General features: G+C 37.3%; 1 protein-coding gene across 14 annotated transcripts; it reads left to right on the top strand.

Annotated features, from left to right (window-relative positions):
- The first annotated feature begins 13517 nt into the window (after positions 1-13517).
- On the top strand, positions 13518-17817 carry LOC147523815 (uncharacterized). 14 transcript variants are annotated; one of them, XM_086599871.1, is made up of 9 exons: positions 13525-13728; positions 13815-13866; positions 14335-14559; positions 14749-14830; positions 14959-15052; positions 15146-15226; positions 15310-15379; positions 17272-17351; positions 17589-17817. In XM_086599871.1, the coding sequence occupies exons 5-9, from the start codon at positions 14964-14966 to the stop codon at positions 17665-17667; spliced, it is 399 nt and encodes a 132-aa protein (XP_086455997.1). In that variant the 5' UTR covers positions 13525-13728; positions 13815-13866; positions 14335-14559; positions 14749-14830; positions 14959-14963; the 3' UTR covers positions 17668-17817. The 14 variants fall into 14 exon arrangements, 11 of the variants coding, with proteins under 11 accessions (XP_086455966.1, XP_086455973.1, XP_086455926.1 ...); XM_086599821.1 differs by having other exon boundaries at positions 13531-13728; positions 13793-13866; XR_015217566.1 differs by lacking the exons at positions 15146-15226; positions 15310-15379 and adding exons at positions 15882-16020; positions 16613-16673; positions 16767-16967 and having other exon boundaries at positions 13554-13866; positions 14749-14820; positions 17272-17324.
- Positions 17818-17892: the final 75 nt, after the last annotated feature.

Raw genomic sequence — 17892 nt, 5'->3', positions numbered from 1 at the left:
GATCCTGAACTTAAAAACTTAATCGAATCTCTCACTAAAAAGGTAGAGGTTATTGCTATTCAACAAAAGCCTACTCCTGTCATAAATGTCAACTTTATTCCCTATAATTTCTGTTTGAGTCCTGGGCATCCCGACTCCTATTGTCCTCTAGTCTATGAACATCCATCCGCATAGCTGGACAATGTTTATTCCATTAATAGCGAACCTAATGCACCTTGGAGACAAAACCCCAATTTCGGTTGGCGAAATAATCGACAAGTTACACCTCCAGGGTATAATAATCAAAATGTTAGGCCAGCACCCAATTACAACCAAGCTCCCCAGAGACAAGGACAAGGACAAGATAATTATAATAATTATAACAATAATAATTATAATGCTAATAGAGGTATCATTCTGGTTAATAATAACTATCACAACCCACCTGTTAATGATCAATGTGAGATAGTTCCAGTCACACCACTAGTAACCAATACACCTGCACAATCGGATCGTCTTGACGCCTTCATACAGGTTAGCCAACAACTTTTCCAAACCATGACTCAATCTAACCAACAACTTTTCCAATCCATGGCTCAATCTAACCAACAGGTTTTACAATCAATTAATCATTTAACCCAACAGTTAGCCCAAGAGAAAGCCCAACCAAAAGGCGTGTTTCTAGGTCAAGCGTTACCTAATCCTAAAACACCAAATATAGCCTTTGAGGTAATCGGTAATTCTAGTAATAAAAATAGAAACGTAAGTGAGTTAAATGCTATCACCACTCTCCGTTCTGGCATAGTGGTTGATAACGCCGTAAGTATGTCTGTGGTTACCCCACCAGTAGTTTCTACACCAAATATTGAACTAGATACCAAAATGATAACTGAAGATCCTACCCCTGTAGAGGTACCAGTTAAACCACAACCTAAGAAACAAAAAGCTAAGATTAAACATCCTGTTGATCCTTACGCTAAATATAGAGAGAAACCACCATTTCCCCAGAGATTAGCAATGTTAACTAAGGATACGAATTTCGATGAGATTAGGAAAGTTTTCAAAAATCTAATGATAAACCTTCCTTTTCTTGAAGCGATAAAAAAGTTACCTCACCATGCTAAGTTTCTTAAAGAGTTGTTCACTAGTACTAGGCGTAAGACAAATATTCCTAAAGACGCATTTTTAACTGAACAGTTCTCAACTCTCTCTGAAAATAATGGAATCGTTAAGTACAAGGACCCTGGTCGTCCTATTATACAATGCACCTTGGGGGATAATCACACGACAACTGCTCTATTAGACCTGGGGGAGAGTGTTAACTTACTCCCTTATTATTTATATAAACAAATCGGTCTACAAGAGATACAACCAACGAAAATGACGTTGCAATTAGTGGATCGTTCTATTAAGTATCCTAAGGATGTGGTTGAAAACGTGCTAGTTAAAGTTCAAAATTTTTACTACCCAGCCAACTTCGTTATCCTCGACACAGAAGTCGCTAACGACTCTGTTCCTATCATTTTATGGCATCCCTTCTTGGCTACTGCCAACGCACTCATAAACTGCCACGATGGTTCTATGTCCTTATCCTTTGGCCATCTTTCTGTTGAGGTAAATGTTTTTAAAATGATTCAACAATACCCATATACGACTGTCAATGGAGAGTTAGCATGATCGAGAGCTTCGCTCGAGATTATTTTGACAACACATTTCCTTATAATCAAATGCCCAAATTTCTTTCTTTTGGAAGTTCAGACTCTGACGTTTTCGTCCCTACACTAGTCGATACCCATCTTATGGATGAGGACAAGATTGATGACTTTCTCAAAGATACAGAGGAATACCATAGTAATGTGGATGTGACCAATCTGGATGAGGAATTCGACATGTTTCTTAGAGCAGGTGATGATTCACCCTATCAAGAACTACCTTGTGCACCATCCACCTCGATTCCCCTCCTTCCACCCTTTCAAAGGAACTTAGAGTTTGCACTTGATCCTCTTGTTTCTCCTATGCTTCATGATTTTCTAAACTCTCCTATTAAGAAAAAACTTCCTAAAGAGCCACCTGACACTTTCATTTTCAGTTATGTGATAATACCAACCCATGCCACAAATGAGTTTTATGCTAAACCCACATTCTCATTTTTTTCAATTCTTTACTTCTAAAATTCATCCATATCCACCATATCTTCCACAACCATCCGTTTTTTCACACTCATTCACTCGGCCACCTATTCGTTGGAGGAAAAAGAAAGTGCATGCTTGGTTACGTTCTAGATCTATCAGACTTCGCTTTCATTTCACTATATATATATATATATCCAGTTGTTTGTTAAAGTCTCGAGTATCTGACTATAAACGGCTCATTTTGTTGTTTGGTGTACTTCCTTACAATTCCATATATTGATAAGTGCACCATTTAGGTAACCGGCCCTCCCTATGGAGTGTGTGGCTGTAAGTACCGGATCCTAAGTCCACGTTAAACATAATTCACGTTTTTCACTCTTGCATGTTTTCTCGGATTTTGAGTCATGTTCCTCTATGATGTGAATTATGCATTTATTGCTTTCTTGTTTTTCTTATATTAAATATTTTTCATAAAAAAATAAAATTTGTTAAAATCATAAACATAGTAATTTAGGAAGTCTCGAGAGTCTGATTTTAAAAGATCCACTTTTAAAACAAAATTTCAAACTTCATTGCCAAAAATTTGTTTGGGGGTGGGGTATTCGGTTTTCCATCCGGGATTGTTCAACTTTCCATTTGTGTTGCTTAGGCCATTTAATCGTATTTCAATTCGGGTTAACATTATCTATGAAATTAGATCTCATTTGTTCGCACAACTTACGTCATGCACGCACTTCGAGGCGTTTTCCATCTTCTTATATGTCACCCACGGTCGGAATAGAGTGTCGCCCGCACGTGCGTCTCCATCCTTCAAACCAACAGTTCGCGTTTTCTTCCCCCTTCCGCCATTAACAACGTTCAAACCCTAACATAAAAAATAAAAAGTAAAAAAAAATAAAAAAAAAAAACTTAACTACACCCACACCCACAATACAAGCCCACCCTAAATCTTCTCCAAACCATTCCCACCACCATCCCCACCAATTTCCAACACCGAAAATTATGAAAATTCAAAAAAAATTGAACTGCCGCGCAACCACCGCGCCACCACCATCGTTTTTTAAGTAAGGTTGGTTCACATTGCTTCCTACACCTTCTACAAACCCTCAAATCAGTTCAAACTTCCAATAGCTCAAAGACGGAGGATTTTGCCAGAGCAAATATTTACGGCCGACCACTTCGCGCCGTTTTACAGTGATGAGATGGTTATGAGAGATTGGAGCAGGTTGTGGTACTCGATAGACGATTTTTACGACGAAGATTTGGTCCGACAATTTTATAGGACGAGGGAGTTGGATGGGAATAAAATTTTTGTTAAGGTGGCCGGGAGGAGGAGAGAAGTATGTACTGGGTTGTTGGCTGAGATTTTAGGCATTCCGCCTAGATGCCATCTCGATGCCACATTACAGGAATCCCGATTTATTGGGATCAAGCCTTTGATGAATACGACTATTTTGGAAGGGAACTACAATGCGAGCTCGCATTGTGTTCGCCAGTCGTCTCTGTGAACCAACCAGCTGGCTGTAGCTCAGTGGATTGGTAGGAATGTCATCGGGAAGGAGAAGGTCAGTGATATCAGTCTGAACTGCCTTCATGTTCTATAGATACTCCAGGAGTAGAAGTATGAATTCTGTATTCTGGAGTTTTTGAGTAATATGATTAGGGGAGTTGGGAAGAGTATTGCACCTCTCCCTGTTTTGATAACGAAGATCATGATGACCTTGAGAGCGACTCCGATGTCTGATAGGATTTGGCTGAAAGAGCATAGAAATCCTACTATTTATACAGAGTATATCCAAAAGACGTGGAGGTTGTCTGAAGAGAGGGTAGTTGAGGAGGATGACTCAGAGGATGAGGAGGACACGGCATGTCTTGATGTTGATGCCTTGGAGAGGTGTCGCTCGGATGCAGAACGCATGCCGGTGCTTCATAGTGGCATGCGTTCCCTCAATACTATTTGCAAAGATCTCTAAACTCGGTAGGATACCATGCATCATAACTTTGAGACTCGTGCCCAGCGCGAGGATGAACGTTAGGAGGAGATGAAGGCCGAGATGGAAGTTCAGCACAAGTTCTGAGAAGATATGCTTGCACGCTTCCCACCCCACAGAGGTTCTTCTTCTGAGGAGGCGTCTGTAAGGCACGAGCATCATCGCCGCAGGACGGATGGCTCTGGCCCATCGGGAGCTCAGGGCCCATCCTCATCTCATGCTCCATCCTCTACCAGTAGCGCGTGGTTTAGGGATATTATGAGTTGACGTTGTTTTGTATTTGTTTTTATTTAGTTTGGATGTTAAGTTTTTTTTTTAATTCAGTTGTTAGATTTGTATTCGATAGTTAATTGTTGTTTGAATTTCAATTTTAATACAATATGGTTCTTTTCAAATTGTGCATTGTTTTTATTATTAATCCCACCTTCCCGAATTATTTGGGGGTGGTATTATTTACTCTAGCATGATTTGTTATATGATCCTCCATTTTAGAAGTTGTTTTGGAGTGATGGTTGAGAATATTACCGATATGGGCATGGCTATGAGTAGATATTATGGTAGGATGAAATCTTAATGAGTTAGGCAGTTACTATCCTCAATTCAACCTAAAAGATATTGGGTTTGTTTTGGAATAGAGAATATGGGTTGTTTCCGTTTTCGGTTTCGGAAATATTTTGTTTCCGGCAATTGCCTTAAAACTTTTTGGCAACTTGCCGATTCGTTTTGGAAGCCCACAACCTATATAAACTTCCTTCATTCTGCACTCACAACCCACACTACACCTCACATTCATCTCTCACCTTTCACTCCCAACTTTTCCTTCTTTTTCCTTCTCACTTTCGCATTTCAGCACCTCAGAGCGCACCTGCTCCCCAGTGGAGCGCCACCTGCGCCCTAGGCACTATCAGTCAAAATTTCTTCAGAGCGCAACCCGCGCCCTACCAAGCCCAAACTTGAGCGCGACCTGCGCCCAAAACACTGGAATTCAAGTTTTCATCCTGAGCGCGACCCGCGCCCTACCAAGACTACAAGTGAGCGCGCCCCACACCTAAGTGCCTGGAACTCAAAATGCACTAAAGTGTGACTCGCGCCCATCCCAGGCAAAAACTGAGCGCGCCCTGCGCCCAAGTGCCTTGAACTCGAAATTCACCAAGGCGCACCTCGCGCCCTACCCAGGCATAGGTTGAGCGCACCCCACGCCCTGACCCCTGTGGGCACGAAAAATTCCAATTTTTTATGGGTTGTTCCAAGATCGTTGCAGCTATTCTAGAGAGTAGTTTTGTGATGACATCTCCTATAGTGATACCGGAGCAGTCTTTCGAACACTTGTTGGGAAGCGAGACTTATGGACATTGGTTCCGCAAAAGGATCTTGCAGTTAGGATGGAGGCATCTACTGGTAAGTGAAGACGACTTATATTCACCTAAGCTTACTGAATTTTTTTTACAATAATGTTAAGTTCTATTGTAACCAAGATGGAGAACAAGAATTCTCCATCACGGTTGATGACACGCCACTAGAATTCAATAAGTATATGGTAGCATTAGTTTCGAGAATACCAATACCTAATCCTATTCACACGTGGGGATATATGACCGATAATGCATACCTCTATGACTATACATATTTCCATGAGTATTATGGGGGAAGGGTATTTCGTATAATGGACCAAGGGCGTTACAACATAGCCCTTGGTAGCATGTCCCTAAATGTAGGCACCACCATATTATTCATCCTGATGAATATTTTAGGGGATTGGCAATTTACCTCTGCAAATAGTACTGCTGGTGACGTTTTCCTTGCTTTAGCTGAGGGATGTCGCCGATATGACATTCCCCGAGCATTAGTGGTTAGTCTTAAGATAGCCCAAAGCATGAGGCATAAGTATCTTCTTATGCCTGTTTTGGTTTGCCACATCATGCTTAGTTGTCTACCTGAATTCTGTACCCAGTTCACGGATTGGAAAAGGGTTGAAGTCATGAGACCCACCAATTAGGTGGTTCTCTCATTTCGAGTAATGACTTGGCTAGAATGGCAGGTGCAACCTCATTTGGTTGCTCTTTACACCCCATCAGACATTGTAACACTCGACAGGTGAGCACAAGTTGATGACACACGGTGACGGGCTTGGCAAATTATCATAGTATGACAGGATGCGAAGGAACCTCATCTCTTTGGAAAGGAGGATGACGCTTAAACGGGAGTTAAGGTTAGTTTTTATTTCAGTTAGTGTGTGCTTATGTCCCAAGCAATTTGATTCTTGTTAACCCCATAACGGGTGGAACTCATATCAAGTTGCGTTAGTTTTTATTTTCTATATTAGTATGTTTTAACCTTGTTTTGCATATGTTCTAGAATTTCACGCATTTCCATGGTATTTCTCTATCCTATTTATTTAAATACTTTGAAGACAAAACATGCTTCTTGTTTGGGGGGGGGGGCATAGAAACACGTGTAAGTAAGGCATCTGTTAGGATATAGATATGTATAATATACACTTGTTTTCTAGTTAAAAATTCAAAAATTTTAAAAATATTAATAAAAAGTTTATGTTGTACACTTAGGAATATTGGTATTGTTTTCCTTCTCTAGGCCCTTGATAATCTAGAAATCTCATATAGCTTTTGCATTAGAATAGTTTTTAGAAATTTAGGTTAATATGTAGGTAATAATCCTTGCATCTATCTATAAATATATTACATGAGTATCTATGATTGTTGGCAGTAAGTTTCTGAAATCTAGGCTAGAGTACTTATTCTACAAATCTTGTGAGAATATAGCCTAAAGCCTTATATGAGTGAATATTTGAGAAATGACACAAGGGAGAAGTAAAATCCGGATAAAGAAATCACACGTCCACTTGCTCGATCACTATACCATATCCTAAGCGAGAATTTAGGCCCTTCTTGGATCGATATAGCCAGAAATTCAAACCTATGAATTATTTTCCGCTAGTCGCCCTTCTGAGCTTTTCTTTAGCCTTTCATAAACCGCAAATCCTTTACCCTGTTACAAAACAAAACAAAATTAAAAAAAAAAAAAAAAAAAAAAAAAAAAAAAAATCAACCTACCCATTCTTTGAATAAGTCTGAGAATAGAGATGAAGAATATAAAAGAGAAAGACCTTTGAAATCAAGAATTTGTTAGTCGCTCCAGATGAGAAAAGAAAGTTTCCATCCAAATAAAATAAATAAATAAATAAAATAAAATAAAATAAAGAGTTGGAACTCCAAAAATAGAATCAAAGGAGTCAAAGCCAAAGAAAAAGAAAAATATGGCTAAAGATGGAAACAAAGTGTAGAAGCAAAAGTAAAGAACAAGGTTTTCTCTAGTTACAGAATATGAAGACTCTATTATCTCAGACTTGTTCTTTTTTAATATCAATTTCCTTCCTTCTTAAACCATCTCCTAATCCCCGCAACACCTAATAAAGACCTCTAGCTCAATTAGGAATAGGTTAGTGTGATAGTAAGTGGCAGATGTGTTTGATCGACTCCGGCTTCCTTAGGTGTCATTGAGATTGTAAGGTAAACCACTGCATACTGTAGTGGAGTAGCGAAACTTGAGCAGAAAAATCAGAGTGGTTTTTGTCTTGACATTTATGTGAGGACCTACTTAAGGACGTTATTCCGAGTTTTCATAAACGGACCTGCTAGTGCATTTCATAGTATTACTCATTATATATATGTTTATTCGTAGATGATTGATTATTATGCATATATTAGCTTAGGTTTCGACTTGATTATTCTTTATTTATTGCTAGTGAGATATATAGATAATTGGGAGCATAAATAAGGAAACAATAGTTTTATTTCTTAGTCGTTGTAGTATAGATGAAGTTTGTGAGTACATTCACTGGAAAACTCTCACGAGGCTATAACTCGTCCACTAGGGAATTTCTAGTGGTTTAAGACCTTGTTGCATATGGTCAATACAATCACACTCGGCAAAACAAGATTAGTTAGAACTCTATTTTTGGTCACTTATGCTAATTTCTCATATTTGCTTGGGGACAAGCAAAATGCTGTTTGGGGGTGATTTGATAAGAGCCCAAAACTGTAGTTTTAACCCATTAACAATAATACTTTTAGACCAATTATGCAAGTAATAAATAAGAGTTAATGTTGATTACGTACTTTTATGTATTTCAGGCATTAAAGTCAATTATGTACAGAAATGTGCCACTTTGGCGAGATAAAGGAGCAAGGGTTGGTTGTTAAGGAGTTCTGTGATTAAAGGCCAATATTCAAGGAGAAAAAGCCTTTGTAAAGCCCGGTTAAAAGCTGAAAAGTCAAAGTCAACACGGGAAGAAACAGCACACAAAAGTTAGCAGAACTTCTGAAGACTGTATCTTTGGACTCAAGCCTCGGAATTGGGCTTACCTTATGTCAAAACGCCCGGCTCGGAAAGAGCTTTCCAATGGTCCAAACCTTGACCCAATCAAAGGAGCAGAAGTGGACGAAAATCCTGTTGAAGTCAGATCCAACTGAAAAGGGCCCTGTGGACTGAAGAGATTGGGTTTTGGGCTCGATTTTCCGGCCCAAAACATGGCTTCTCAGCCCATGCACAAAAATGTGGATCTGGTTTCCTCCATTTCAACACACAAGACTTAGCTCTTAAGCATAATTAGGTTAGGTAGCAAGTAGCCATTAGAGATAGTTTTAGATCTAGTTTTCATTCTATTAATTAGTTTTATACCTTATTTTAATTTAGTATTTTGAATCAATTGTTATTTATTCATTAGATTAATAAAGTAATTTAGTTCTTGATAATATAGTTTCATTTCATTAATCATTGTAGTTTGGATTCCTAGATTTAGTTATTATCATTATTAGTTTCAATTGATTCCTGCATAATTAAATTTCCATTTGAATTGAAATAAGTAAATTTACAATCTTTTATTGATGTCTTGTTTGAATTCCAAGAGAAATGATAGCATAATGATTCTAGGCTAAACTTCCATTAGAGGGGGTTGAAGAAGCCTTGATAAAGCTTGATTTGTGTTAACGTAGAATAGTCGTGATTTTCCATTCCATTCTAGAAAACGGTTAGTTCACCATGAGAATGGGTTTGATTATTGTTTCACATGCTAGATGTTAGTTGGTAGAGATTACCATGAACAACTAGGGATTAGGAAGAACCAATTGTTATGCGAAAGCAGTTCAATTCGGATTACGACGATTCTTCGTTAGTAAATTAAGTCGAGTTAAGGTGGAATCAATCCCCCCTAATTCCTTATCATATAGTATCAATTTAGCATTTCCTTAGTTTGAATTAGCGTATCTTGTTATTTGAATTCACATCGTAGTATAACTCCACACCATTACTCTCACTAACTTTGGATAGACTCGTAGTCATAGAAAACATTGAATGCTAAAGAACTAGGAGTGGAATGAATCTTTTACTCCACTCTATTTCGATAGATTCGAGAGTATAATAATCTTTGATAAACACTGTCTTCGTATAGTTTTAGTTTTACTTCCGTTTGAATTTCATCATTTATTCGTGAGTAGAACTAACATTTTTACGTTTATTAGCGGTGCTCTATCAAAGTAGACATCCGGAAAGCTTTTGATATGGTTAGCTAGGATACTATCCAAGTTATATTGCACACCTTCAAGTTTCCCCCCCTTATGTGAAAATGGATCCAGATGTGTGTTTTCTCTCTTTCTTATTCAGTGATGATCAATGGAGCTGCCGAAGGATTCTTCTTTGGTGCCCGAGGCTTAAGACAAGGAGATTATTTATCTCCGTATCTGTTTGTATTGGTTATGGAAATTCTCAGCTGTATTCTCTTCAGAAGCATCAATGAGAAACGAATCCAGTTTCACCCTAAATACAAGAGAGTGAAACTATCACACCTTGCCTTCGCCGACGATGTCCTTCTCTTTTGTAAATGGGATAGCAACTCTATACTTGCGGTTAAAAAATGTCTCCTGGAGTTTGGAAGGGCAACTAGACTACACATTAATACTCACAAGACCACCATTCTTGCTGGTGCCCTCAACCATCAAGATGCTCAATCACTTGCTTCTCTATTAGGAGTTGAATTGGTAAAACCCCCTGTCAAGTACTTGGGCCTTCCTTTGATCTCGGGAAGATTGGGCATAAGAGAATGCCAACCTTTAATTGAACGATTCGCCCAAAAGGTTACAAATTAGAAAGCCCGACAACTCTCTCATGCAGGAAAAGCCATGTTGATCATGTCAGTTCTTCTATCCTTCCATATATATTAGGCTAGAACGTTCATTCTGCCTAAAACGGTTTTAGATCAAGTCGAGAAAATCTATGCTCGCTTTCTATGGTCCTCTATTGGATTGCAGAAAGCCTTTCATCATGCTAGCTGGTGTACCATGAGTAAACCAAAAATGAAGGAAGACTTGGATTTGCAAATCTTCAAAGATGGAACCGGGGAGCCTACTGCGGATTAGTCTTCAAAGTGGCGATCAAAGAGGAAACAATATGGGTGGATTGGACTTGGAAACACCCCATAAAATAACAATTCTTCTGGACTATGACAACTCCGAAGGACTTCTCTTGGTCTTGGAGAAAAATTCTAGATGCCCGAAAGGATGCTAAGAAGCTCATCAAGTATACGATCGCTAATGGTGAGAATACGCTGCTCTGGCATGATATCTGGTATGGCAACTCTCCTCTCCTGTTTAATGTCGATGCCTTGTCAGCGTGGCAGTTTCCTATGGATGCCAAGGTCAGTTGTTTGTTAGATAATGGTAATTGGAATTACCACGTGCTTCTCATGCCGTCTTCTGATCTCAAGACTGAAATTCTCACTACCAGCATCTATAGAAATCTCCTACAAGACAAGATAGTGTGGACACCCCACCAGAGTGGTCTCTATACCTCTAGTAGCGCCTACACAGCTCTCAGCCTAGCTGGAAACAAAATGAGGTGGTATAACTTTGTGTGGGGAAAATGGGTTTTGCGAAGGCATTCCTTCACATGTTGGCAACTCTTCTCCAACACTATACCTACCCAAGACCGTCTGGTGCGAAGAAAAGTCATTTCTCACTCAACATGTTGCTTATGTAATAGCAGTAGAGAACACTCTAAGCATCCTTTCTTTGAGTGCCCTTACTCCCAACAGGTCATATCCAAGATTAAAGAGCTACTCAGTATCTCTACTGATGCCAGATCTTCTAACTGAGAATGGTCGTCCATTATCAGGCTTTACAAAAGGCATGAATTAGGGGAAGTGTACAAAATTTACTTATGCACTGCTATGGACGCCATCTGGAAAGAAAGAAACAAGCAACACTTTCAAGGCTCCAGCAGGAACGCATTAGATCTATTCTACAAGCAGGAGCGAGACCTCAAAAACTACCTAGTAGTCCTGAAACCACATGTAAATGATTCTTTGAATGCACGAGCTTTGGGTACTAGAATAGGGCTCAACCTGTAGTTCAAGGCCCCGGTGCCTACTGGTTGCTTTTGGGATCCACCACACGAAAATAGAGTTAAGCTCAATACTGATGGAAGCTTAAGCAATAATGGTGTTGGACATGGAGGGGCAATACGAGACAACCAAGGTCAAGTGGTTGCGGCTTTCACAGGAAAAGGCGGAATGCAATCAGTGTTATTCCAAGAACGTTTAGCTATTGACGTCGGGTTAAAAAGATGCATCCATGAGAGGATTCTAAAAGTGAAAGTTGCGTCAGATTTGCTGAGGGCAGTAAATGTTATTAATAAGCAAGAGAAGCCCCTTGGTACTGCCTGGACTTAGTCACTGCCATCCAAAATGTGAGTCTTCTCTTTGAGTACATCTCCTTCAGTTATGTGGTACGAGAGACGAATAGGGCAGCAGACTATTTAGCTACTATTAGCCCATCACAGGATGCACATAATTTAATTTCTTTTTTCTTTGTTCCCCCCCTTGATCAGCCCCTTCATAGTATTGTGGAGGAGGATGCCCAATGAACAACCTATGTAAGAGTTTCTTAAGCAATATAACAGGTGATGGGCTGCCAAACCCTAGCTTAACCAAAAAAAATATATATATCTTGCATGAGCATGTATGAGTGTACTTGGTAGTATTTTTCTGAGACCTAGGTTAGACTATTTAATTTTACATATCCTATGAAATTCTAGCCTAAAAGCCTCATATGAGTAAGTATCTAAGTGATGACACAAAAGATACATATAATATGAGTAGAGAAATCACATATCCACTTATTTGATCACCATACCATATCTTAAGCGAGAATTTAGGTCATCTTTGGATCGATATAGCTAAAAATGCATACCTATAAGTAATTATCCGCTAGTCGCCCCTCTGAGTCTTTCAATTAGCCTTTTCACAACCACAAATCCTTTACCCATCTTTTAAACCAATAAAAAAAAAAACTATCCATCTTTGAATGAGTCTGAGAATAGGATGTGTCAGGAAAATAAAGAGAAAAACTTGTGGAAAACCAAAAATTAGTTAGTTGTTTCAGAAAAGAAAAAGAAAATAAGTTTCTATCAAAAGAAAATAAAACAAAAATAGAAATAGAAATAAAACAAAAACAAAAACTCCAAAAATAGAATAAAAAAGAGTCAAAAAGCCAAAATAAAAGGCTAATGATGGAAACTAAGTGTAGAAGCAAAGTAAGAACAAAGTTTTCTCTAGTTACATGTAATTGAAGACCCTATTATCTCAGACTTGTTTATTTGAATATCCATTCCGTTTCTTCTTAAACTATCACCTCAGTCCCGTATCACCTAATAAAGACCTCTAGCTCAATTAGAATTAATTTAGTGTGATAGTAAGTGGTAGATGTGATTGATCGACCTCGGCTCCTTTGGACGTCATTGATATTGTCAAGAAACGTGTGTCCACTACACACTGGAGTGAGCTAATTTGAGTGGAAAAATCATAGTATTTTTGTCTTGACAAACTGTGAGGACCTACTTAAGGACGTTATTCCAAAAGTTTCATAAACGGACCTACCATTGCATTTCATAACATAGTTCATAGCATGCATGTATATTTTTAGATGATTTGATTATTATGCGTGTATTAACTTATGTTTCAAAAGCATTATTCACTACAACAAAAATGCCTTTTCAACGACGAAACGTTTAGCGATGATAGAAAAACGTAGACAATAATTACTATCAGCGACACTTTTTATCGTCGGTAATAATTTTTTGTCGTAAGGGGAATTGATGACTTTGGCGATCATTTTATCGTCGTAAATAGTACCGTGAGACATATGAACATTGCAATGAACTTTTGAGCGATGATAAAAGTATAGTTAAATGCTTCGTAAGTTTCCGTGTTGATAAAATCGTCGGTATTTGTCACAGTATTTTCCACGCTTCTATGGATTGGAGCTAATTGGGTATCTTTAGTGACACTTGTTCCATCGAAAATATTTTTCCCAATTTTCGAGCGATATTTTTTTTTTTGGTATTCCCGCTTATTGTTTTAAGTTTTTAACTTTTGAGTCAAAAATTCAAAACAAATAATCTGTAAAATCAATAAAAAGAAAAAAATAGAAAAACCCAAACAATAGAAAAAATAGAAAGAAAAGAAACCCTACGTCTTCGGCCTCTTCCTCCAAACCCCCAACCTCAAAGTCTCTCTGAATCCCTCCATCAATAGTTGTATCTTTATATAATTTGAGGTAACCTTTTCAATTTCTTTTAATTTTTTATTGTAGTTTGCTTCATTATTTTTTGCCTAAATAGGATTGGAACAAAATGAGAACAGAAGTGGGAGATTCGATTTGTTCTCCCTTCATCATTCGTTCAACCAAAGCTTGGTAAGCTCCATAATTAAACTTGTTAGTAGAAAGTTCATATTGGAAAGCTATGATTTTTCTGTTCAATTTCAGTCTCTTCACTGCCCATCGACAAAAATATAATTGTATTTTTTTTCAACTCCAAGCTACTTTTCTTTATTCAAGAATAACTGCACACTTAGTTTTACACTGATGTACCATGGAAAACATCAGACCAATTACAGCAAATACAATTCAGCATAGCCATGTCTTGAAAATTCCAAGTGACTGACTATGTGAATAATAAAATAAAACAAAGGTGTAGGTTTCAGATGGTGCCTACAACAAAAAGAAAAGGTACAGAGTTACTTCCATGATACTTTATACGCAAGTAAAAGAGAAACTTGTTGGCTCAAAAAAACCTGCTAACTAACATTTGCAACGTTCTTTCACTTAATCCTGGTACTTCATCTCTGACATTAAGAAGCCATGTTCCTTCTGGATTTTCAGCGTGAGGGTAACAGCCTAGTGGAGGAACTCACTGATCTGTTCAAAATCCTTCTCAAGCAAGCCTCTGGAAGTCATAGCAGGGGTACCAATTCTAACACCTCCAGGAGCCAGGGCACTGCTGTCACCAAAAACATCATTTTTGTTCATTGTGATATTGCATAGATCACAAAGTTTCTCAACTTTGTTACTAGTCAAGCCAAGAGGACGAAGGTCCCACATAACAAGGTGGTTTTCTGGTTTGAATATGGGTTGAGATTGAAGTAGAATAAAGGACTTAATTTTGTGTGAGTTCTAATTTATTTTTTTGTAGTGGTGTCCTAGTACATATAAATACTGCTTGAATGTATGGTTGCTTGCTTGTGAAATCCTTACTACTGTGATTTTAATTTTTGTTGTGCGTGATGTTTGGAACAGCTTGGATTCTGGAATTTAAATTATGTGCTAGGCTTCAAAGTATAGGGACATAGTTGGTTTTGCATTCAATTTGTAAGTTGAGGTAGAATTTTCTCTCTAAATAGTCAAATCTTGTGTGGATTTTTTAGTTTGGTTGTCTACTTAATTGCATGCCTTATATTATGTGGTGTGTATCACAACTCCCTATAGTATTGTTTGGATTGTTTTCAGATTGTATGTTGACGAAGCAGAGGATGCAATGCCCAATAAACAAGAATCAACAAGCACCAACATGCATTAGACTTCCTCTTGTCGAAGTTTCATGGTATGTAGTTCTTGATTGTAGTATGAATTCATAGTTCATTTGATTTTTCATTTTGTTGCTCACTATGTCATTCGAAATGGGTTTGTGAATTAGCTACTTGCAAGATTCTAGTCAATCTGGGAATGTATTGAAAGGTTTCGAAGGTTTCCTTTATGCATCCAAAAGCACATCTAAGTATGTCTCCTTTTTACCTGTATATGACACTATAATCATGAAGATAATTGCTGACACAAACTTATATAACATGGTTGATGCAGCCTTAAGCGTTCCAGGAAGCTTCAACCAGAAGATAGGTTGTTTTCGTTGTCATCAGTTACCTCACCAATTGTACGTTTTCTAGATTTTAGAATAAACATCCAATGATTTTTTTTTTCTATGTAATGTTGCGATTGGGATTGGGGGGATGGGATTGGGCGAAGGTAATATCTTCTTAAAAATGCAGTGATATATGAACAAATAGTAGTTAGCATCATAGTAATGAACACGCTACCACTAGATCAAGATTTGTGTCAGTGGCTTTGGACCCATACTGAGGAACTAATATAGGAAATACTAAAATAATCATTGTTTATATATTTTACTTATTTTCACTATTACATATCCCTTATTGTGCTTTAGCTGGTAGTGTATATCTTATGTTTGTGGACTTATAATTCCAGCTCCTTTTTAGTAGTTTCATCTCGTTTCTAAACGGTTGAATATGCTGGAAACCTAAGAATGATTTAGGTAATTATTTACCATGTCAATCAAAATGGGCTTGTGTGATTGACTTAATGAAATTGGATGGGTGGATACACAGTTCAACATTTTTTTTCTTTTCAATTGGTAGGTGGCTTTCACAGTGGAGATACTAGCCAAGGAATGTATGAAATAATGCACTGCTAGAATATACATGAATAGTCTAAAATCTGCAAAGAACCAGTTTTGATGTCCAAAGACATGGAAATTAATTATTTGGGAGTGGAAAGGTAATATTTGACTTTGATTTACTACATATATCAACACTTGTGAATGTAACTTGCTTGCTACTACATATATTATTTGTTCTTTGCAACATGTTTCATTCAAAAGCATATGAAATGTATTTGCTTAAGATAGTTTGATCTACTTGATTTTTTAAACTTGAATTTCATAAATACCTTTGGGAATTGTTTTGTTTGGTGCTAGTATTCATTATCTAGTGGCTAGCTAACATTATAAGCTTTGGAAGGTTTAATATTGTATTCCATTGCAGTTGCTTGTATATTGCTTTCTCTTGTTCTTTACACAAATAGTTGTTATCCTTTTAATAAATTGTTATTGTGCAGGCTTGATTGAAATAAATTCCCAACCTCACTTATAATTGCATGGTTTGTCCTTTACATCCATATTACTCCTTGTTGCACATGCACCATCAGCCCTCCCATTTATGTATTGTTTAATTTTCTGAGTGGCATGCATGATGGACTTACAAGCTCTTAGTTTGTATTACTTTGGACTGGTTCTTAATGTATGGCTGTTATTTTGATGTCTTTGGCGCCATACTATATTGTTCTTAATAACTTTACTTTCATTCTATAGATTGATTGCCTTGACCAAGTTGATGTGTTGAATTAAGCTAATGTTGCTACCATGCTAAAGGGTAGGAAATGTGTTTATGTATAAGCTAATCTTGCTACCAAACTTTAAATATTAAGAGCCTGACTTTGGCTTTATACTTTTTGAGGTGCTTTAGGGAATTGGGTGAATCAAGTGTTTATTAATATTCCATCGTCAAAGTGGATGGAAGCCTCGGTTACATTCTATTGCAGCATCGAATTCATGATATATCCTCCCAGATGATGTAGCAAATCGAGATTGAGCTGATGGCTTAGCTTAGAAGTAGATCAGAGATTTGGAAAGGCATAAGAGCTTAAATAACCAGATTAATCAACAGGTAAATGTTGCTACCACTAGAATATGGTAATAGCAAATTTGAAAGGGTATAGTAATATACCATCCTTATATGGCAATAGGAAAAAGTGAATAGGTTATACATGAGTCAGAGATGAAAAGGAAAGACCTTCGAGCAATCAAAACTGACAATGAAGTAGTCTAGGCAGCATGCTTGTTTCGGATTGTCTTTCTACTTACTTTCATGATTTTTCTCATATTTGGTTAAGTTTCTTGGTCGGGTGGTCTGAAATTTATCTTTAATTTGAGTTTTAATTTATTTTTTTCTTTACTTAATGTTGTGGCAGGCTTGCCCTGAGAACTTAATAATGGAGCAAAACAAAGAGTTACTGACCTATAGGTATGTTGATTCACACAAAGCGCTTAAGTATGTATTGTTTTCAAAACTTTCATTAAATGAAAGAGATTAAGAGTTTAGAGTGTGTAATGTGATCAAACTAAGAGTGACTAGTGTAGGTCATCTTGTATTAATCTTGTTGTTATGTAATTTATGTATTATTCTATACTGGTTCTTAATATCTAGTTGTTATTTTTTGTCTTTGGCACCAAACTATTAAAGTCTGTAAAAGAATGTCTTTTATTTTTGTTTTTTGTTTTTTTGCAGATGGACTTGTAAAATTGCTAAAGGTTGGTCTGGCTATTACAAGAGACAGTTATTCAATCTGGGCAGTGATATGATGTGACGTTCTACTGTTTTATAAAAGCGATTTAGACTGAATAAATTTACTTGGAGGTTGTTAGACTATTTTTTATATTTTGACCATGTCAAAACTATATACAGATTGATGTAAATTTTCCGTTTTATATTTAATAAATGTTTTTTTTTTGTTTGATATTTGATGTTTTTGTGTTTCAATTGAATGTTAGAAAAAAATAAAAATGATACATGGAAGTGAAAAAATGTTAGT

This window comes from Coptis chinensis, chromosome 1, assembly GCF_015680905.1.
Source record: "Coptis chinensis isolate HL-2020 chromosome 1, ASM1568090v1, whole genome shotgun sequence".
Taxonomy (NCBI): domain Eukaryota; kingdom Viridiplantae; phylum Streptophyta; class Magnoliopsida; order Ranunculales; family Ranunculaceae; genus Coptis; species Coptis chinensis.
The sequence above is the reverse complement of the archived record's forward strand: the minus strand, read 5'-3'. Positions and strand labels throughout refer to the sequence as shown.

Bases quoted from the DNA above. Each gene is read 5' to 3' on its own strand.
- LOC147523815 (XM_086599840.1), top strand. From the start codon at position 14,964: ATGTTGACGAAGCAGAGGATGCAATGCCCAATAAACAAGAATCAACAA. The intron at 15,053-15,145 runs GTATGTAGTTCT...TTTGTGAATTAG, and splicing joins CCTCTTGTCGAAGTTTCATG to CTACTTGCAAGATTCTAGTC. The intron at 15,227-15,309 runs GTATGTCTCCTT...TGGTTGATGCAG, and splicing joins GCATCCAAAAGCACATCTAA to CCTTAAGCGTTCCAGGAAGC.